The sequence below is a fragment of the Canis lupus genome, chromosome 2 (genome assembly GCF_048164855.1).
Source record: "Canis lupus baileyi chromosome 2, mCanLup2.hap1, whole genome shotgun sequence".
Taxonomy (NCBI): Eukaryota; Metazoa; Chordata; class Mammalia; order Carnivora; family Canidae; genus Canis; species Canis lupus.
The window spans coordinates 90,806,942-90,830,790 of NC_132839.1; the positions used below are offsets into that span (position 1 = coordinate 90,806,942).

Genomic DNA, 23,849 nt, shown 5'->3' on the forward strand with positions numbered 1-23,849 from the left:
CCAGAAGCAGGGCTGGGGAGACAGAGAGCGCTGTCTAAAAGGAGAACCCGTGAAGCCGGTGAAAAGGAAGGAGGAAAGATCGCGTGGATCCTAACCTGTGCCTGCGTGGCCCGGCCTCCCATTCCGGTATCTGGCCTCCACCGTGGTCCTGGGCGCCGGCAGGGCTCAGCTAAGACCCTAAAGCGGTGACACACGATTTCAACAGACGGTGGCGGTAAAGGTTTGGTGACTTGGCCTCAACCTATTCAAGAAGCGTTCAGTCTATGATGAAAGATTTAACCTCCGCTGAACTGGGTGGCAGGTGCATCACATCCTCTAATCCTGTGCAGGACTCTCTGACGTTGCTGTTCTAATTACCTTCATCTTGAAGAAGAGGGAGTTGAGGCAGGAAGGTCAAGAAATGTCCTGCAAGCCACACAGTCAGGCAGCCTGGAAGCTGGGCTCCAAATTCTGGCAGACTGCACAATGTATGATGCTTTTAATAGAATCCAGGAGACAAATGTGTTTGTAAATACCAGATATGATGCAAAGTCAATTACTTTATTACTTTATTAAATCCATTTAATATCAGGTTTTGAAGTAGTTCGGTTTCAGCCATACCCTGGGATTTTCTTGGGGATCCCTCGATATTTAATAAGAACTGACAGTCAAAGCAACACTTTGAGAAGGGACCATGATTTTCAGTACAGATCAGAAGATCCTATCAGATACATGTAAAAAACTTGTCTTAGATTTATAGTATCACTAATTCTTTTTTTTTTTTCCCTTTTATTCATGTCTCTAACCCATCATATCGAAGTTGTCTTGTCACCGAGTCCTGGAAAGACAGGTTTTGGAAGGAAATACCAAACCAATGAGCCTTTACGTTGAGTCCAAGTCCATCGACCATCCACAAGTTCTACATAACACACTTCTAAAAACTACTTTTGGAAAGTAGTCATTCTCCAGAAAAGCTAAAGATCACTGTTGTTATTTGGATTGGGTGGTACACACGGGGGAAAGACGGGGAGGGGGGGCCTGCAGAGCCAACCAACTTCAAGATGCGGGATATTTAAAAGTTGAACCGATTTCTTTTTTTTTTTTTCTCTTTTTTTTTTTTGAACTGATTTCTTTATTGCGTGATGCCTCAGAGACAAGTACACTCATGTGCACCGCAGTCAGCACCGGGGATACGACTTGCGTTATTTCCCGACATATTAGCCACAGCAAAGTCTTCTCTTGGATGGCCCACTGAGGATCCTAGCACACACTAGGAATCCCTGTTTTGAAATATACTTCACATAAGGCAAGCTGAATAGAAATAAATACAAGGCACTAAAGTAACAAATGCTTGAGAAATGGGGGAAAAGAAGCATATTTAGAGGGGCGCCTGGGGGCTCAGGCAGGTAAGCACCTGCCGTGTGCTCAGGTCATGATCCCGGGGTCAGGGGCGCATCGGACTCCCTGCTTCTCCCTCGGCTTCCGGCCCTCCTTGTGCTCGCTCTCTGTCCCAAACAAATAAATGCATAAATAACAAATAAATGCATATAAATAAATAATAAAAGCAAATAAATAAATAAATAAAAGAGCTATACTTACAAAGCATCTGACCCTGAATCCTCTTATAAGCATATAATTACGCACCTGCAATAGCTATCACACTCATGACCTGGAGGTGACATTTACTTGGAAATGACATATTTATCCACCGTGTAATGGTTTCGGGCGCTCAATCTATGATATTAAGCCAATATCTGGGTTTTCTAGTTGTTTTAAGCCACTCTGCTCTCTTGAAGTGAATATACAGTTTCTGAACAAGAAGGGGGAATAAGACTGTCCACTTAAAAAACATCCCGTTATATTTATAGTCCTTTTTTTGCCTCTTTGTCATACTCCGTTCACACCTTTATCTTATTTTCTCGAGCATCCCATCTTAGGGCGTCAGAAAGACGTCTGATAACTCAGAAAAGGACAAAAAATAAATAAAGTTGGTCATAGCTGGGCTTCCCTGTAAGACTGAGAAGAATGAGGAAAAATTCTTTCCAGACACCCTGAGGTGAGGACTCTTGCCCCGAAATACGGTAATTGATATCTGTCATGATTTTTCAAAGTAATTATTAGAACCACAAGCGCTATTCTTGTTCGCACAACTTCGCTTTTTTTCATCACGCTATTTGCTGCAGCAATTTCCCGAGTCAACTGAATTCCAGGGGATTACGCGGTGGGTGGGGAGAGGAAAAAAAGTATTTCCTTTTATCACATGTAACGCTGTTGCTTTCCCATTCCATCACGTTCCTGGGTAAGAACAGAGGAATCCAGGGTGGTCACTTGGAGTACCTGATTAACAACTTGCCTTGAAACTATTAATTAGGTGTGGAATTCATTCCCCTTAAAGACAGCGGCGGGGGGGGGGGGGGGAGTGTGGAGAAAAACCCATACCGACTCAGAAAAGTGAGCTCGCCTTTTGGAAAAAGACTCCAGATTTCAGCTGCCTTCGGGGTATTCAGGTTCTGTATGCTCTACTCTCCCCGAAAGGTCAGGGAAATTAATTGTCCAGGGCACACAGTGCATTTCCCGGGCAGAGTGATAGAAAATGATGGTCCCTACTCTCAAACCTGCTACAATCAGCAGCTGATAACACAGCTATGGGCATACCCAGCATCAGCCAGCACCATTTCTCCTCCTTGGATTTGCCTTGTTTGACTTTTTAGCTCACCTCACACTCCCATTAGTGACGTTTGCGAGGCAGGTGATTACTGAAACTACTTCAATGGTAACGCTACTTCCCTCATACTGAGGGATTACCAAGTATCAGGATAACCACTTAATAATGCATCACCATAAAATCTCCCTTAATCGCCTTTTTTTTTTTAAATCCAAACCTTCAAACAATTCACATTTAATGCCAAAGCATTGCAAAACACAGGCAGGCTGTATTTATCCAGAAAAGAAACCGGCTTTATTTTTTTTAATTGCTAATAAGAGAGAACAATCCCAAAATCACTAATCCACAATATAATGATCTAATTCCTGGTTTATTACCATGAATAATTCCACCCCTGTGATTCCTGCAAGTCCTGTGAAGGGTTCCCTATACATTTCTGAAAAAGAGCTGGAACAGTGTGATATATTTTGATCTCGTTCCCTCCTCTCAATCATGTTTGAGCATTCCCTAGAGACGGGGAAGCCCGTGCTAAGTTCTGGGGAGAGGAGGTGGACACACCACATGTGCTCACCCTCTTATCTGACTTACTATAGACTTTCATGAGCAAAGAAACTCATCCTCAAAAAGAGATCAAGCGCCCCTGCTCAGCATCTGCAGCCAGGGGTGACCAACAGAGCTAGGAGTGTTAGCTAGGCTGTCTTCTGACTTTTCTCATCCAGCCTTCTTTTCACAATGTATTTCATTCCAAGTTCAAGCTACTGTTAATTATTTTCAGGTTTAATTTCCATCAACATTCAGTTGGAAAGTATTGATTAAGCAACCTGCGTTGGGCGAGATGCTGTATGTAAAACAAAGACAAACACGGGACAGGAGTCTTTGCAAAGTTAACACACACGTTACGATTAAAGAATATGTTACTGCACATTATACGACACAGGAAATAACAGTTGTTTTAAAAGTCAAAAAAATAAAAATAACATAAAATACAGCATTTACCGTGTATCAAGCATCCAACTAAGCCTTGTTTACTGAAAACTGACTCCATACAGCACTTCCAGGAAGTAAATTCCATTATCCTCTCTCTTTTTTCTTTTTTTTACACAAGGAGAAACTGAGGCACGGGGAAGGCAACTGAATGACATTCTGAAATCTACACATTAAGTGATTCACATCTACACAGTCACGTGACGGTCTGTACTCATAACCACTACCTTATAATCAAAGATCATCTGGCCATAAGGCACTGAAGCAGTTGAGAGGGTCTCGCGAAGGAGGGGAGACTTATTATACCCACAGGTGAACTATGCTGCCATAAACTGGCGGCGAGACTGGAGGCCACAAATGTGTGAGGACTTCCGGGAAGCAACCGCTGGGATGCAGTGCGCATGCTGTGATCACAATGATAAAGCTGAAGAAGTAATACAGAACTAAATACTAATTGGTCCTAAAAGGCAGGCAAGAGAGTTCTATGCAAATAGGAAGTTAATTTTAACTCACCTAATCCCTGTGGAGTAGGATGCAGAGTATTTCTAGATATCCTATCTCCCCATCTCATTATATTCAACAGTTCCTATTGAATAGCCATCAAATGTATTCATTGAAGCATAATTGTTTGTATTTAGAGCAGTTATTTCTATTTTTTAAGACACAGACTCAGAAACTTTACCTGCAATAAATCCCAGAATCTTTCTTTTTATTTACTAGTTGACGATTCCAAATAACTAACGTATAAACCTTGACACTTTCTCAGTACAAAAAAAGCGTATCACGGCCTTTTTTTTTTTTTTTTTTAGCACAAAAGCAACATAATTATGTTTAGTGGAATTTCCTATACCTTCCCTAAATTTATATTCCTCAAGCATCTTGAACATTCACAGACTGTACGTTTCTCTACCTCTCAGGATCCCCACTTCCCAAGCACACACACTTCACAAGCACACAACAACCTGGTTGGCTTGGAATAGCTATTAGTATAATGGACTATATCACTTAGAACATTCTAGCTATCCAGTCTGTTAAAAAAACAAAATTTGTTACCTCTCCCTTTCACTAATTTTTAACCGCTGAGCATTTTGTGTCTGGCAACCATCTCACTCTAAAGGTAGATCCTCATGGTGAAGGAAATAAGCCTCAAAGCAATAGTCCTACTTAGAAGTTTTTGTTACTCGATTTTGGGTAGACAAGGAGCTTTAAAAAGAAAAAGATCAATGTGGGTTTAAAAAAAAAAAAAAAAAGGAACGTTTTGGAGAAAAGCTGAAATTTGATAGAAGGAGAACATTTAACATTGTAGAAAGTGCCCATACTAAGTTCAGCAGTATTTTGTGAATGAGAATGTAATTCTTGGTTCAAAGCAGGGCTTTCTATTAAGAGATTTTAATAACATTCAATCCTTCTTGAACTCTTTTACCATGAATAATACAGAAAGCAGGTTTTATCCTGAGGCATTTGAGTTTAAACTTTTAAAAAAGGGATAAACACTTTTAGTTGTGGTATGAATAAAAATAGTGTCCTTAGAAAAACTACAGCAGGACATTTATTTCTGGAAAAATAAAAAGATTTTACTTTCACAGCAAATAACTGTAAATATTTTTTACAGTTTCATATTTTTGAATATATGCAGTTGCATATCCAGAAAAAATGAAAGGAGTTAAGATATAAATTCTAATATTACTTTTAGAAAAAACACAGTGAGTGAGTGAGCAGCTGTCTCTGGCAGTACATATCATACTTTCCAAATGTTATCAATTTGCTTCAAACTCTTCCTTTTAGGTAACTGCTAAAAGATGAAAAGTAAATCAAAGATGAAAAATCAATCAAGGAATTTGATAACATGTAATCTTTTCATAATTAATGAAGCACATCTGAAGTTTCACATTAATTCATATTTCATCCTGTCTATATATATGTTTTTTAAGTCAGGATAATAGCTACCACCTATTAAATAATCATGATGATAATATAATAACAAGGGACCTTTTTCCCCTATAATTTGCTTGCCTGTGACTACATATTTTGACCCCAATTCTTAAAACAGTATAACTACAGTGGTAGCTTAAAAGATGTAAAAATGTGTATAATCAGTATGCTAAACATGAACTTCTTATGATAAACTAAAGGGCAATTTCAAATGTTTTGCGGTAGAAAGCATAGACCGTAAATTAAATAAATATTTAAACATTACACACGTTGACACAAAAATAAAGTGTTTAATTAAGACATATTTTAATATATTAGTCTAGAAACCTTTTAAATAGGCACGCCAGATTTAAAATGTGATTTAAATTAATATTTCAGAAAAAAAGGGGTCAAGGTTAAACTGTTTGTCTTCCTTAAAAAGTTTATAATGTCTTTTGTGTCTCTACATACAAAAAGAAATCTCAATGAAACTTGGATATTAAAACCTCCCAGGAAACCAACAATAAAAGCTGCTAAGAATTTCACAAGTTTTTTTTTTTTTTCCTTAGGTGTTAATTAAATGATCATTTAACACTGCAATGTAAACACAACATTTTCATCTCCTGACAGCACAGCCTATTATAAATCCAGGGTAATAAAAGTCTTGGTGTTAACGCTCTGAACCAAGTTCCCACCACACTCTGAGATGCCTTGTCGTGTCTAAGGTTAAGCATCTAGACACAAAACAAAGCTTGCGCCTACTCGACTTCCAGTCCAATTTTCCCATCGCCCAGTGACCTAGGTAACACTTTGAGCAATAAAGAATAAATTTAATTTCTCCAGCATTTTGTGAGGATTAGGAACAATTGTTGGCTTGCAATGACTTTTTATCCTTGGATTCTTTTTCCTCCAGAGCATTCCTCCGGTCCTAAAAGAGAATTCTGATGGTTTAAGACATAGAACAAACAGAACTTTAAATTAGGCTTTTTTCAATCAATTGGAACTGTTGGAGGGGAAGCAATCAACCTTTCTCTGTGCTGTTCTCAGCTATTCACATACTTCAAGCTTTAATCTTTCACTAGTTGAAGAAACCTATCATGACGGGGCAAAGCTATCTTTTCCCATTCTGTTTCCAGACGTATTTATTTCTCTTTTCTTTAAGTTTTTTTTTTTTTTTTTAAACACTTAAATCAAGTTGCCATACTTAGCTGTACACATTCATTTGGGGGAGATTTCAAGAGGCGCAGATGTTCTCTTAATAACATTTCACACAGCCATGTCCTACACTACACCACGGGTGTTGCCACCAACAGGCCTTTTTACTTTTCATTGCTTCCTTCTCTAGAATGTCGTTCTTAAGAAAAAGAAAAAGAAAAAACTCTTGTCCCAAAGTTTCTTACATCCATCAGCATTAACCAAATATTTATCATGATTTTTCAACTTTCTACTGAGAATTCAGTGATAGCAATTAACTGGGTTATGGGTAGCAGGTAATAAAGAGGAGACACACCACATTGCCTCTGCCTGCAAAGCTTATGTACGTGTGAAAAGTATTGGAGTTACAATAAAAACAAAACGAAACAAAAATAGCTTCTGGCTCAGATCTATTTCATTATCAAATATTGTTTAAATCCAAAGTGCTAAACGATTTGCAATTTGCACTGCATTCTGACATATGTTTAATCTAAAAATGCACTTACAATCACATATGCAGTTTATGTAAAGATGACAGACTGTTCCACAGATCACATCATATTTGCATATTACAAGATCAATGGGTTAATTATCTTAGATGGTTTTAAAGATTGAAATTTTAATTAGCAATAAAAATGTTCTTTAGGAACATATGCAAATCTTCTTGATAACTTTTAGAATAGTTTATCTGTAGTTTAAGGAGCGTAGGCAGTTTTTGCGGGCGAACTCCTATTTTTCCTTCATCTATTTACCAAAAAACATCATTAAAACAACCACCCAAATATGTACACTAACACAGTTTCTGAGTCATAGTCTCTCTTTCTACAGCTAATTCACTCTATACAGGAATTTTAAAACTACATGAATCATCAACTGGGAGAGGGCAGGAGATCTCATTAAGAACATTCTGGCCTTAATGTACCTTGTGTGGCCAAGTAAGGAGAAACAAGATGATGCAAGTGCACATTTTATGTTAATTTGTAGTGGTAAAAAAATTAATGTGGCTGTGCTTCTGCATGTGTTACTACATCGACAATAATTGCAAGACAGAGGTGAAACAGAACAAGGAGATTTGCTGACTGTGGGCAAGTTGCAAAGACATCTGTGTGACTATTATTTTCATCTTTGCAAGGACAAGATAATAATCATATAATTTCTATCACCCTGGGACGTTGGCAATGTTCTTTTGAATATAGAATCTTGAAACATCCTCAGGAGGAAAACATGATCATTCCCATTTTAAAGATACGGAAACTAGACTCCACAGGCGTCACCTGATTCCCAAAAATAACAGAGCTGCTAATATCTCAGTAGGTATTCAAACACCAGTGTTTTATGTCCTCTCTTATGCCACACACTGGTTGATTTCAGTGTCTTAAGACATAACATAAATATATTAAAATTAGCTAACAGAACTACAATCCGATGGGCCCTTATTCCTACAATTATTTTTGCCAATTTTGGTCACCAAATTATATCCTTGAGACTGCAGTGGCAATTCTAGGACTTATCGCCGAATTTTAAAATGTTCGCTTGATGATGTGTACTGAAAAAACATCTCTTTGACATGAAAACCATAGACTTAAATTCACGTGTCAGCAAACGCAATCACTGTTGCGGAACTAAGTTTTAGTTTACATGTCGCAGGTCAGACGTTAGCGGTGGCCGAGGCCCAGGGACACCACATACCAGCATCCATCACGGTCCTCTCTCTCCAGCTGCAAACCGGCCTACCGCGAGCTCCTGCTGGTGGACGCAGGCACCTTTACACCCGGGACACAACCGTTTGCACAAGTCGGCCACTTGGACGGGAAGGATTGCTGCCCGGGTGCACGGCAGGTGCTGGGCACCTAGCAGGAGCCTACAAACTTCGGACCCGTCTCAGCAGCCCCCCTTCTACTTGTGATCTCTCGAAAGTAAAACTACCGACACGAGGCCCGGCAAGCCTCCCAAGCACGGTGTTCGTCTCCGTCACGTGGGTGACTTCGAGGTCACCGGAGCACGTGTGGATTTTAAAACAGAATCACAAGTCAGTGCTACGGGCGGCCGCCTCCCTCCCGCACGCCAAGTGGCGAGGGCGACTCTGAAGGAGCCCGGGTACCCGCGCGGCGACGCTGTGTCTGCACACTCAAGACTGGCTCGTGCAATCATAATCTTTTCAAATTAAATGCTCCCCCTAAAGCTCCATTCTTCAAGGGGCAAGAGCAGAGCCCCCGGGCCCCGTAACAGTGAGGTTACGGGCCCAACAGTGGGCCTTGGTGTTTCCATCACGGGTGGTTAGCGGGTTTCTAAGTTTTATCTCATGTACGTCCGGGGTCTCAGTTTCCAAAGTCAGTCTGTCGGGCCCGCAGAGCCCGGCGGGGAGCCTTGGGGTGAACAACGGTACAGAGAGTGCACCCCAGCGTCTGCACCTTGGCAGCGGCAAGGGACAGGAAGGGAGCAGCGCCCGGATGGGGCAGCTCGGCCAGTGGAGCTGTGGGTCCGGCCAGACAACGGTAACCCTGGCAACTGCAACCTGCCATCCTGCACAACCCAGATTTACTGGGCAGGGCCACCGCCCGGGGAGGGGGAGGGCGGCAGGAGCTCCGCACCTGACACCTCCCCGAGCCCACGCCCACGCCTGAACCAGGGCAGGCAGACAAGAACTCGAGGAATTCTGACACAAGCTCCGCCCTGGTACTCCGCGATTATCCCTGGATACAAGCCCCCTCGAGACGAAATCACACGGTTTTATAGAAATGTAGGATTATAGCGAGGTAATGAATATTTTGCCGAAGCGAAAAACGGGTTATTTTTATTTTGCGCGTGTCTACCCAGACCCTCCAATGTTTAGAAGACCTGAGGGGACTAAACATTTAATTAGCCGAGTTACCCTTTAAATTTAATTTGGCTCTATTATTCCTAGTGCCTTCCCAGGGTTGCTGTTTGCTCATTCACGTTACAAACCCTGAACCCGACGGAGATTTAATTCAATACATCAAACACTTACTGAGAGGTTTCTAAAGGTCAAGCCTCATACTAGGCCCTGGGGACATAAAAACAAAACAAAACAAAACAAAACAAAACATGTTTTCATAATAAATGTTTGTCAGCATGTATATGCATAATCATAGAAAAGTCGGTGAATAATAACTGACAAGTTTACTAACGGTTGTGTCTGGATGGCAGGATAATGAATAATCTCCACTTCCCTTTTTCTATTTTTCTGGATTGTCCCAACTTTTTAACCCAAGGATATGTATGTTACTCTTGTAACTATTAAAAACCAAAAACACACTAAAGCTCCTTCTACGGGGCGAGACAAAAGGGAAATAAAGACAGCTCCCCTGTATATTTGTCATACTTCGCGAATGAATTTTTACCATAATGAAACAAAAATTTGTTTTCTTCTAAAAAAAAAAGTTCTATTATTATTAAAAACGTTAAGCATCTGCGATCCTATCTGACAGTCAATGAACTGCGACCTGACCAATCAGATTAAGCGGTCAAAATCTATTTGTCTCAGGTAAGTAGTCACTAGGCCATAAAAAGAGCCCTTGAGTTTAAAAATACTATTTATAATGCTAGATAATTCAGAGACTCCAAAACTCACTGGGGAATAATAAATGCCACTTGTGAACCAGAAATACAAAGGTTTTTATTCAAAGAAGTAGAGAAAATGGATCACTGGGACTCATGCATTTAATTTCATTTGTTAGTTTTGTTTTGTTTCAGTACACACCAGTGAAAAAGGAGTTTCTGCAATACTTAAGCTTATGTTAGAAGTCTGGGTAAATATAATAATACTCAAAGAAATAAACTGAAAACCACAAAACAAATATTTATAACCAAAAGCTTGACCGCAGTAGTCCCAACGAAATTCCTCTCTAATGAGCCCGGATTAGTAGCTGCAAACTCCAGCTGAAAAGTGTGAATCACTCACTGGTAAATCACCTGTAAGGTTACATTTATCAGGAAGATTTGTACATGCTACTCATATACATAATTGCCACTCATAAATCTCAGACAATCACGGTCGCTCATTTCGAAAAGTCGCTAAAATCTCCGTTGACCAGCTCCAGATTGTTCCAAAAATAATTTTTTCCACTCTTAGGTCGATAATAAAAATGCAGCATCGGTTTTGGAGGAGGAGCAACAGGGAGAATGGCGTATCTGTGCAAGTTAAGGAAACCATGTGCTGTCTCTTTTAACCTCCAACCTCTGGCCCTTTGCTTTCCCTTTACTTACACTTTCCATCTGTCAACAAGTGCTTGTAATTTTATTACACTGTCCTGTCGTTTATGCAGAGTTGGTATTATTTTACAGAGTTCTGTTAATGGACTGGATAAATGGTAATGCTATTTAAACTAGTCTCCTGCTCCAACAAACACAGCTGCAACTGTACTACTATTTCTGAGCAAACATCTTGACCTGAACATGTAGTGCTCTCTGAACCCGTCCAAAGAGAAATTGGAGCAGACAGCAAAGGAAAAGCATATTTGGCCGCTAGCAGCAACCAACCGTGTCGAATCATAATTCATATACAGTGTACCCTCTTTTTCTTTTATATTGCATTTAGAGTCCAAAAAAAGCATGTGTGCTGCTTCACCTGGCATCTCATTTTCAGCCAAGAGTCAAATGGTGATTATTCATTATAAATGTGAGAAGAAAATCTGCATAATGTCCAGTACATCAGACTCTTTTTAATCTAAGTACACTGTGATAAAAAAAATCAAACACCAGTAGGATGAAGCACACAATAAACTAGTGCACGTCTTCAGCGGTTGTAGACCAGGATTAAAAAAGAGTATCAAATAAGGGGGAAAGTATTAGCTAAGGCGGTAAGTCAGAAAAAGAAACAGAGATGGTAATGAGAATCATGCAACAACTGATAAGAGAAAATAAATTATGAATTTGTTTCTTTCATGAATTCTAGATGTGCGTGCCTCTGCTACATTATATGGCAGGCAATTAGGGATCGCTTAATTTGTCGGTGCAGCGATGAGTCAAATACCTTCCCTGTCCCAACATATTTTCTCTGTTATGTATCAGAAATCCTGTATCCTTTGTTCTGTCACTTATCCCTCTTGTGAAAGATTCATTTTTCAGTGAACATTTTAAAGGACATTTGTGTTTTCATATTTCTGCACATTCTCCCATCTGTGAGAACATTTGTTTTGGGTGAACTGCGAGGCACCTGTATCACATGATGAAAATCTGAACCTGAACCCTTCCTCTTGGAGCTCACGCTGGCTAGGCGGTCAGGCTCACAGGCTTTACTCATGAAAGACGTTTGATGGTGGTTGTTTATTCCACTTAACGATCATCATCCTAAAGAAGTAGCTTAGAGCTTAAAACATGTGGCTTATAACTTATCTACTCAAGAAGGAGACCACTGGTAACCACTCACTAAATCTAACGCAGGTGGGACTACAGTGCCTCCACTCAAACAATCACTGACCTGAGGATGGAGAAAAAAAATTACACCACTGTTTCCACGTGTCTTTAGTACTTATGTCACGTGTTAAGCCCCAATCGATATTAAACATTATGCCATCAGCCCCTAACTCCGGGGATGTCAAAGCACTCAAGTCCCTCTTGCAACTACTTCTAAGAAATAAAGTCTTATCTCCCAGAACTTCCCAGGGGAAGTCACGCTAGCCAGACAGGGACATCACAACTCCGAATGCATTTTCTAGCTGCCCATTTTCCCAGTGTTTACATGCTTTTTTTTTTTTTTTTTTTTGGTGTATAAGTCTATGAACTTAATTTTTTTCTTTTTTTTTTAATTGGTGTTCAATTTACCAACATACAGCATAACCCCCAGTGCCCGTCACCCAATCACTCCCACCCCCCGCCCTCCTCCCCTTCTACCACCCCTACTTCGTTTCCCAGAGTAAGCAGTCTTTACGTTCTGTCTCCCTTTCTGATATTTCCCACACATTTCTTCTCCCTTCCCTTATATTCCCTTTCACTATTATTTATAATGAACTAGGAAACACTGCCTGAGAGTTTTACAGGTTCTGTTTCTTTCATTCATCTCTTGAAGCTATCAGTTTCTTTTCGCACGGCAGCTCCCTAAAGTTGGACAATCATAACAAAATATGAGAGAACACCCCTTGGCCTGCTACGTGATATTGTCAAAGTGGGAAAAAAAAAGTTCAACAATATAATTTGCCGATAGAGGATGCGGTACTGTATTACACCACCTGAAGCCTTCCAAGAGAAGTAATCCAACTACTTCTAGACTAAAAACCATATATTCTTGTTCCTCAGAGACTGTGCAGAAGTGAATTTTCCCTTCTTAAAATTTTTTTAAATTCTTAAAATTTAAGAATTTTTCCTTCTAAAAGCTTAATGCTTTTAATTGTAGATGACAGTCCTCATTTAAATTATACTTTCCTGGCTTCAAAGAAAATCGAAAATGTCCCAGATTGGGGCGGACTGCTCATATATGGACACTATTAGCAGAGCAGTGGTTTCGTATCCTTCATTGTACCGGAGCCTTGAAGCCAATGCTTCAGTCTCCTCAATCACAGCAACTTAAAGCGGAAAGCAGAGTGACTACGAAAACCATCCCTGTGGCCCATCTTGGAAGCTAAGCAGAAATATTTAAGTAGAAGTACCAACTTCTATACATACATGGAATCTTTTTTTTTATTTTTTTAATTGGAGTTCAATTGCCAACATTTAGCATAACCCCCAGTGCTCATCCCAAGTGCCCCCTCAGTGCCCATCCCCCAGGCACCCCCACCCCCCTCCCCTTCCACCACCCTTGTTCGTTTCCCAGAGTCAGGGGTCTCTCATCATCCATGGAAGCTTTTTAATGGCCTATCTCCTAGTTCCTTGGTCAAAACAGTCCTTACAGAAACGCTTATTTAAAAGTCAATCTTCAGGTTTGATTTTCTTCTCAATTTGCTTGACTTGAGCTGAGTAACCGGCGGGGAGCACGGGGAGGGGAAGCCCTGCCCGGGGACCTGGGCCGCGCTGGGGGAGGGCGCCGGGGCCCAGGGCCAACCCTCCGCAGCCAAGGCCTCAGGGGCCCAAGGAGCCAGGCCGCTGCCGGCGGAGAGGACGCTCCTCCTCCTGCTATGACCGTGACAGCGACAGGCCCGACGGAGCCAGGCTGCGGGCACCCCTCCCCGCGAACGGAGCCCGTGGGGGAGGCTAGGGCGCAACGTCCACGAACGCCACCGATCGTGGTTATTTATTCTTCCCACGCTCTGTAGCTTAACTCCCATCTGCACGGAATCATTTGTATGGCTGAAAATCTAATTTTAAAAGCTTTCAAAAATGTGTTTTCGCCATCCCATCTTAGGTCAGCGAACAAGCATTCCAGGGAGGAAAGACTGATTCTGCCTAAAAGTTACATGACGCTCCTTCCAAACACGTACTTCCCTTAACACCCTACGACAGAGTTGTTACGAGACCTTTACAGCCATTCCTATTGCAGAGTTTGGAATTCTGGTTTTAAAAGGAACATTTAAGAGGAAATTTACAGGCCTCTTTAAATACCTTATAATAATATTTCCAGACTAATAAACACTACTCCAGTACAGAAACAATGTCAAGAAGGCTGACACTAAGAACCCGAACTTTACAAGGAAACACTGCCAACTTCCTCTGAAAAGGAAACACAGTGGCAATTTTCCCCTCCAGACCTTAATCAAAAGTTTCCGTAAAGAAGTAAGGTAAATCTCCTCACCACCGCACAACCAAGAGACAATAATACAATTACAAGGACACAGACAGAAACCACTAAATGCTGACCAAATACAACAACTGAAACCACTGGAAAACCAATCATAAGCTTCCATAAGACCAAAAAAAAAAAGAAAAGAAAAGAGAGGTATACTCTTAATCCATTAATCTACCGGTGAACAGATTCCAGGAGAGCACAAGGAAACAGATCCAAAATACATTTAATAAAATACAAGGTACTACCCGAAGCAACAATAACCGTTTCTGTCTACTTACAGCCTGTACAGCTTCGAAGTCCCAAGAAACAGCAACTCAGGAAACAGCTGAAGGTGATTTCTGTTTAAACGCCTTTTGAGAAAAACAAAAACAAAGCATACGTTACACACAAAATACCCAACAACCAGTCTGTGATTTAGTCGTGTCATGCCTCATCCTGTTTCAGGGAAGAAAGAAATGACATTCAAAAGAACCCAAGCATTGCAAATCAGAAGTTGGTTACACCTTGTGTCACCTGACTCTTTAAAGCAATTTTCCATTACGCTCACCCGGATGACTCCCCGGGCCTAAGCCCTAGCCTCACATCCCGTGCAACATCAGTCATCCAGGATACACACGATGAAAAAGGGTTTCTTGACTCAGACTCTGGTGTCTGGGTTAGGTGTGTGCAGTACACAGCACAAATGCCACCGTGAACGGTGCCCTAAAAAAAGATTCATGTGCTGTCCCAGATGACCTAAATTTTCAGCCAAGGCATTATGGGGAGATGGAAATTTCAATTTTGTGAGCATCTTGCTTAGTTGGGGGAAAAAAAAAAAACTGTGAAAAACTGTCAGCATGATTTGTCCCTATGGGCGAAAGCAGAGGAAAAACCACAGAGGTCCAAACCTAAACCCACAATTCTTGACCCTTAGCTAAAAACAAGGCCGGCTTATAACCAATCATGGTGGCTAGAAATGCTTAGATAATGCTTTTTTAAGTGTTTACCTGATATGAATTTAAATTTAGAATTTAGGAAAAAAATGTAACTGCAACTAATTCATGCCCTGATGCCATGTAACGGAGTTCTCCTGGACCGTGGACGTTCGTTAAAGAGTTGGGAAGTCCGATTCGCCTTAAGTGGGCAACCTGACCTGATTTCGGGCAACCGAAATCAGTAAAAATAATGTCCATCCCCCTGCATTTTCCAAAGTTAAATAAAATAATGATAGGCTGATGCAAAACATGGACACTTAAACGATTTACAAGTTGCTATAGCTCTAGACGAGAATAAGAAGGTCCAGAAAATTAATGTCATATTGAAGAACCTGGAGCTATTTCTTGAGCCTTAACTATAAATGTTAAGAGGACAGGAAGAGAAAGCATATCCATCTTGACATATGTAAATGGTCATCAGATAGGAACAAAATTATACTTATTTAATCTCCAGAGGGCAGAAATGGCACTAGTTTGATTATGAGCCTTAAGAAAGTAGATGATAAGAAGACCTTTCTAAGAATTAGAAAATTTCCAAAAACTAGAAGAAATGGAATGACCTGCCTTGAGGAACTCTCAATTTTTTAACTCCATTTATATTCAAGCAGGGGCTATGCATTTGCTTGTTATTTTTTTTTTTTTTTCTCGCAAAGGACATAATAAAAAGAAATCCTGCGCTAGGCGAAAAATCGCACCAGGTGAACTTCAGAACTTCTTCCAACTCTAAAATGCCACGAGGCAATGATGAAAACCGTGACTTTCGTTACACAAACTCGCGTTATGAAGAAGTTGACCATCTACGGAAACACTCTCAGCTTAATAAAATGCACACCCATAAAAAAGGAGGCCAAGACAATTAGGCGGGGAAATAGTAAAATTAGTGGCAAAAGAGTGGAATTTCTTCCCACTTACACAAATTTATTTAAACAAAGCAGACAACAAGGTCAAATCTAAAGCAAAACCAAGAGCTCTTTACTCATTTATTTTTCTCCACTGGGCAAGGAGGAAAGGAAGGAGTATTTCCAGAATCTACCTTGATGCAATTCTGATAAGACGTAACTTCATTGTGACCCAGTTATGTTTTTCTCTCAAACGACAAAGCATGAATATTCACAATAGCAGAAATTAGAAATTTTTCAGGGAAGCAACCGCTCTCGGGTAGACTCTCATAATTCCAAGAGCCAATCTCGACTTGTAACATGGCAGATGTGGGCTGTCGTAAAGTCATCCAACCACTGGACCAACAGACTCCCTGCAGGATTCTCCAGCTGCAACCAGGATGCTCCTTCAAGCCCCTATTCCAAGCTTTCCTTTGAGATGGGACATCTTACATGGTATTTGAAACTTCCCTGGTTCCCCTACACAGAGGTGGTGCCTCCCCTGGCTGTGCTCCCCAACCCCATGGCATTTGACAAATAACAGTATATTTAAATAACCCTATATTATATTTATTCACATACTCCTCTGATTCCCAGTAGACTGGAAGGTCTTCCAGTACAGAGACCCCATCTTTGGATCTCTTCCCTTCTTCTCCGGCACTCAGTGGGCTCCTAGGAAATGCTAAAGGACAACATACTTCTCTTTTCGCATGCTGATATAGTTCAGCAGAACGCTAGCCTACGCATTTTACATCCAGCCAACGTTCCTCTGGGTTGCTCCCTGAGGTCCCTGCCTTAGTTTTTATGCTACTCTCTAGCTAACCAGAGCCCCACCAGCAAACCTGCCTTCAGGTGCCCCATACAGCAGTCACCTGCTTTCCTTCTCATCACCTCCCTCCCCCTGCTGTCCTCAATATCACCCACAAGTTGGAAGGAAACGGACATGTTCAAACAAGTTACGATATCCTGAGAAAGTAGGTATTTCAGATTGGGTCCACGCACTGCCTTTTTCCTAATCATTCCTTTCACAGTCCCAGCCATTCTTCACTCACTCCAAGAGCAATAGCTAACATACACTAAGCGTACTATGTGATGATCACTGTTCTGAGAGGTTTGCATGAACTTTCTCATTCGTGCTTCAGAACCAACCCCAACAGTAGGTACTATGGTTACTGCTGTCCTAGAGACAGGTACCCAGCTCACAGAATGTAGAGTTAAGCCCTGAACTCAGGTAGGGGGATTCCAGAACCTATCTTCTGAACCACTTGTATCAGAGACACAGGCTTAACATATCTCAGCATTAATTCAAAATCATATAATACTGAAATTTCACTTCTCATTGACCTTTCCTTGGGGAAAAAAGACATAGCTTTATAGAGTCTATTTCTTCACTCTCGATGCATGAACCACTTGAAAATAAAACAATTTAAAAAACTAGCTTGATATTCAGCTCCCTGTTTAAGATCCTTTTAAAATGCCTGAAGTTTGAGAAAGAAATGAAAATATGTATAAAACAGTTTTCTCCGAATTCAGGTGGTTTATCATTCTTTCATGAAAACTATGGTGAATGATTGTAACATTGTCTAAACCAACCATGAGCATGAGACAAGGTAGGACACTAGAAGGGCAGATGGTAAGGGATGTGATAACATGTATAGGAAAACAGTATGAGGCTTTTTCACCATAAAAGAATATCAGCACACTGTGGGTTCCTGTTCTTTCTGCCATCGGTGCTATGAATAAATGGAAATCCAAACATTAAAATAAAAAGTGAAATTCTTCCAAAATATTCAGTGCAGGAGAAAATTTTTAAGCAGGGATTTCTTGTAAAATGACCAGAAATTAAACTCTTAAAGAGGAAATTAAAAAAAAAAAATCCAGTATTACTTTAAAGACCATTAAGGTGCATAAGGACTCCTAAACAGGCTACTAGCTGGCACCTCCGAATGACACAGAATACTTCTTAGCAGCTTGAAGAGGATAGTGCTGTAATAATAATTCTAATGAAAATGAGTTCAAGAAGCTGAAATCTGATGTCCCCAGAACAGAAAAACAGCATGTAGTGAATTAAGTGTATCTCAGAGGAGGATTTATGGGACCCGGCATAAATTGGCTCCATCAAGCTCACCAGGTGGGGCAGTCACCTATTGTTCGGAGCTGGGACACTCCATCCTGCTAAAGGAACGTAGAATCACATCCAGGCCTAGCGCCACTACCAGCTAGACGGGATCTGCCCCCGAGATCTCAGGGCTCACTGAGACCCTCTGGATGGTCACTCATGATTTCAGAAAGGCGCATAGAGTGCGTCTCAAAGACGCTCCCTAGGGCAACGATGACAGGGATCCCAACACTGCTTCCTCTGTTACAGCTGTTTCTGAGCGTGACCTTCAGGGGGGTGAGGGATCTCTCCGTATCACACAGAACACCACTGGCCTCTGAAATGCTGATTCTCAGCAACCTCGATTTGAAGGGCAGCCTGAGCATTATTGACAAACACTGCTCCAAATCACTATCTGCCACTGCTCCTATGTCTCGTCCATTGGTAAAAGCGAGTCTCTTATTTTTTCGACTCTTCAGTTCAATGAAGAATCGCAAGCTTTAGCCCAATGCAAAATGGAAAGTGGACGTAACATTTCCTGTTGTTGCATACATAAGGCATTTTAGCAGCGTGTCTGGTCTGTAATAAGCCTTCAATACACGCTGCCTTCATGAGTTTATCACCTATGATCTCCTATTGGTCAAACAAAAATGCCTTCCGTTCAGGTTAACTTCTACTTGTTCCGAAAATGTTGGTGTTCTAACATTTTTAAGGTGACGATTTTAGGTTATGTATTATTCAGGTGGATAAATCAAACTTATTAGTAAAAATATTGCCTCCCCTTCGCTCCCCTGGCTTCTTGACATTTCTCTCTACACCCAGAGCAAGTGTGAGAAATACTCTGAGACAAAACCTGGAGGACCCAGTGGACGTTCCCCACACCTCGTCTAATGCCGTGTGCCATGCAGAGAAAATGAGAACGAAAACTACAGTAAATATGAACGTGCAAAAGCCAACTTCATCATCTACACATTTTATTAGCTCAATGAGATCAGATAACGCCTACACGGAGCTTCTGAAAAACAGAGGCGAGGTGATGAGATGCGGGCTAACAGTTCTCCAAATGCCAACCGCGTGACAAGTGTTTCGGGGAGCTCTATGGGCATCATCTGATGTAAAGCACGTCCTGCCAGCATGATGATCGCTCTTCCAAAGATGGGGAAACAGTTTTGGAAAGACGAAGCAATCCGATCAACACGCCACGGGGAATTGAGAGCAAAGGCTTCTGGTTGTGTGCAGCCACCGTACGGACAGTGAGGTTCACGTGAGGCACGAGCGTCATGAACGCAGAGCATCAGGCTTCTGGCGTCGCTGTCAGCCAACAGTTCTGAATTTAACAAAGGGGCACAGGAGCTTGCATGCGGTCAGAGGGCACAATGCGCGTACCAGCAGGGAGGCCCTGGCACGCCGGCCGGAGGGCCGGGAGGAGCAGATGTGGCCACGGCGGCCACAGCCCCGCAGACAGACAGACGGACCTGCCCAGACCCGCCCCGGGGCCGCTTCCCCGCAGGCTCCCCTGTGGGGATATTCCGGGGGCGTCGGTGCCAAGTCACCCCCACTGTTCCCAGTCCCCCCTCCAAGAGTTCTCGCCGTGTCCCGACAGCCCAGCAGCTAGAAATCGCTCTGAAAGAGGATAAGAAGAGTGACCGGGAGAGGAGTCCACGCAGCCAAGTGCGTCCTTCCGTGGAAGTGGCAACGCCGGGCCCGCCGCCAGCAGAGGCACCCGCAGGGCCGGGACGCAGTTCAGTGCCACGCTGCCCGGCTGCCTCCGCAGACCCGCGTCCCAGGGCGAGCGAGGCGGGATAAAGGAGCCGGCATCCGGGGAGCCCCAGACAGATGTGGGAAAGATAAACAGCCCTGCTGCCTCGGCGTTTGTCCAGCGGCCCACGGACAGCGAACAGGCCCGTCGCCGCCGCCGTTCAACCGCAGGCCCCACGGAGGGGCGGACGGGCGCGCTGGCCGCCACCCTGTCGCTGGTGTGCGCCAAAACCTTGCGTGACAGGTCGGCGTGATTCGGAACAGTCCAGCATCGCTTACCAACAAGTGACGAGGAGTCACGTGGAACGGGTACACACTTGATCGTCTGCACACGCTTTCGCTCACGCGGGGTGTATCCTCGGCCTCTGAAAGTCTGGTATGTTCTCGGGCCCCAAGTTGTGTCTCCTAAGAAAATAACTGCTGTGGTTTAAAGCTGGAAGGATAAAGCGGCCAGATGACAATGGTTTCGAGATGAGCTGGCATTCTTTTCCGAGGAGATTAGCACTGTTGGCTTGCCCTTATTTTAAGAAAAGGAATGTGTTATGTGTTGCCTGTAAACTTGTAGGATTAGCCAGAAGAGGGATTCTCTAGGTCCTCGATGAATGGGGATAAGTGGTGCTTTCCTTCAGACCTGTTCCACCACATATTCTCTACTCGAACTCCTGTGCAGCGGCCTACAGCAAGGATCCTAGGGCTCCGCAATGCCTCGGCCTCACACCGGCTGCCACCTGCTTACGACTGGTGTGTGCACGCAGGAGAACTAATTCTGCACAGGCCTTAAAAAAAAAAAAAAATGTGTTCTTTAGATATCCTCTCCTGAGAGTGTAGGGTTTGGTCAAATGTGGGTTCCGTTGTAAAGGGATTTAGACTCTTCCAAGCTAAAATGAGTATTTTCTTTGTATCGACTGGATAGAAACGTGGAAATGTCTAAGCGTGCAACTTTATTTTCCAGGACTCCCCAGCTGGCCTCATGGGAATACTTCCGGACTTTTTTTGTTTTGTTTTGTTTTTAAGCCAAAAAGCAGTGTCAAAAGACATAGTAGGAGAAATTTCAAATCCGAAGATACTAAAACTTGGAGACTTTAAAGTACTACTTGTGTTCAAAGACCTTACATGCTATCGGTATGAAAAGAAAAACAGTGCAAACCTCTGCCTGTATCAGTACTGCAATTTCCTTATTATAAGACGATTGCGAAATTAACGCAATGCCTAATACCCAAGATTTCCTATGGTATGCTACTGGTTTTCAGTAACGTAATTTAGGAATATCAGCATTTTATTTTGCATGTAAGTGTCTCACTGCATTTAGGATTTAATGTCCTAATGTTACTTATTTATTTATTTATTTATTTATTTATTTTTTGGCAACCTTAAACAATTTCAAAACTTTCTTATACTCTTGCTTTTGTGTTAGGAAGGAACCCATAAACATAGACAATTTGCACTAGTGGAAACTGAAATGGACTGGGTCTCCTTTAAAGGCCATAAAAGAGAACTTTAATGACTGCAGCTTAATCCCATAAACAATAAGTGAGCAACAGAATTTTACACCAGCCCGCAAATATTCTGGGCCTCAATACGATTTTTTTTTTTTAATTTTAACCCTCAAAGACGTTACGCACCAGCCACGAATTACTTTGAATTAACAATTTTGCATGGAGGCTTTAGTGCAGGTACACAGGTATCTTCTCTGTAGGATAGACGGATATACGTCATAGACGTTCCAGTTCTTTCTTACAGTTTGTAGTTTGTTTTCCTTAATGGTTTCCACTGAATTAACTAGTCACTTAACTAAATTAGATTTCAGCTGAACACATAGGAGGGCTCTTAATACAATCTACGTGAGGTGCGTTTCTCAGGGCTTCATTTCATTCCCAGATAAGCAAGGGTGGCTGGCAAGAGGCACCTTGGCAATCCGGCCCTGCACGGGTTAGGTCTGGGAGTGTAGGAGGACACCATCAAAACAGGAGGCAACGTGGTCTCGCGTGTGACTCAGGCTCCTTGACAGTGATGCAGCAGGGCCTTCTGGTGATGTCACATCTTCTGATGCCCGTCTTCCAACAACAGAAAGGAGGGAGGCGGGAGGGAGGGAGGAGTGGAGGGGGTGTAGACGGAGGAAGCTTTTTGGCTTTTGTTTTTTAGCAGGAAGGTTTTTAATATCCATGTGCTTCTTGACATTTGACTGATAACCCTGTACTTCGCCGCTTCTCTGAAGTGCAGAAAAAAAATTTTTTTTGGTAGTTATGATGCTTTGATTTACAAACAGTGACTTTCCCATGCTCTACGCTACCATTAAATTCAACCTAGCCACAGCAACAACAGCCTAATCTGTTTCTTACAGATTAAAAGTTGGGATTTCTAAAAGGGCACAGATCTTATCTTCTGTTCTCAGATTTGTCTTCTCTCTCTAGATCAAGCTAAAACTATCAACATAAAACAAGGAAAAACTTAAGAATTTTGAAATGTTCACAAAACATTTCGGAATTGTTTTGTCGTTTTAAAATGGAAAACACTTAGAAACATGAATTATACATGAATAAAACTATTTTTTTTATTTTTTGTTCTTCAAGGAAAGAAAATTAAGTTACTGTGCATCTTATATGAGTGGCATTTATAACATTTATAACATAAGCCTGCATTTATACACCTTTTCATTAGAGTTTGTATTTAAAAATCCACATCTAAATTGCTAAAAACCATATAAGCTCACACAACGTCTAATTACTTAAAAGTTAATTCATTGATCACTTCCTGTCTCTTACAACTTCTTGGGAAAAAAGATGCAATTTTTGTGATGTTGACAACCACCTACTAAAATAAAGACTATATCCCATAGGCCATAGTATTTTGATTGTGGAACCCTCTGGTTAGCTTTCTTTATTTTTATTTTTTAAACAATGTGCTGAACAAAATGTATAATGGTTTATTTTGTGATAGCTTGAATGCATTCTTTAACAAAACTGCCTTGCCATTTAACGTATTTAAAAAAAATAAATATTTGAAAAGTGTATCCACAATGTTCCTAAGAAATGGTTTTGAATTCCAGAGTCCCAAGGAGATGAATTGGCTGTCAGATAACAATGTGCTTCCATCAGATGGACTTGGCAGTTGTAAACAAAAGGAATTTTCTCAGCTTTTCCTCACAAATATGAAATATTTGCTTTCGGCCAACAGCTGGGGTGATTTAAAGAAGTCCTGCATATATATTAGCTTTCATTCAAAATTACAAATCCTCCTCCCACTCTGAAACATCTGACTGCATCTTAGTAGAACTGAAAATTGTTCTGAGATGAAGTGACATTCTCAGGGGAAGTAAAAGTCAAGAAATAGCACCTTCTTGCAACTCTAATCAAATTTCAGATCACAGACCATTTGGTTAAGAATTTTTAGAAAAAAAGTTAATTTGTTCAAATGGTATTTGAAGTGGCCTGAAAAACAAGGAGAAAGTTTGGTCTGTTCTAGCATTTCTGAAAATATTTACAATATAACCGAAATAGAGACTGCATGAAAAGTCAGTGAAATTCCTTCAACCGGATGTTGCTTAAAGATATATACATATGTATCCATATAACCAAAAAGTATTCATGAGAACAGTGTTTAGGTTTGAACTACTATTTTAAAATTATCTCTCCATCTTACCAAATGCTTAAATTATTTTGATACTTTGTAAATAGATGAATTAAAAATACAATAGACTCATGATGAATTAACGATTCATAAAAGTCTATGA

General features: G+C 41.4%; 1 protein-coding gene across 5 annotated transcripts in view; it reads right to left on the reverse strand.

The window, feature by feature from the left end:
* Positions 1–23,849, reverse strand: part of SLIT2 (slit guidance ligand 2) — a 348,857-nt gene that overhangs the window by 319,492 nt on the left and 5,516 nt on the right. For 4 of the 5 annotated variants that reach the window (XM_072809379.1, XM_072809365.1, XM_072809373.1 and 1 more), the window contains exon 4: positions 14,690–14,761. In XM_072809379.1, coding sequence (XP_072665480.1) covers positions 14,690–14,761 — 72 coding nt within the window. Of the gene's footprint in view, positions 1–14,689; positions 14,762–17,338; positions 17,410–23,849 lie in introns of those variants that run through there. The other variant, XM_072809386.1, reaches the window with a different exon arrangement.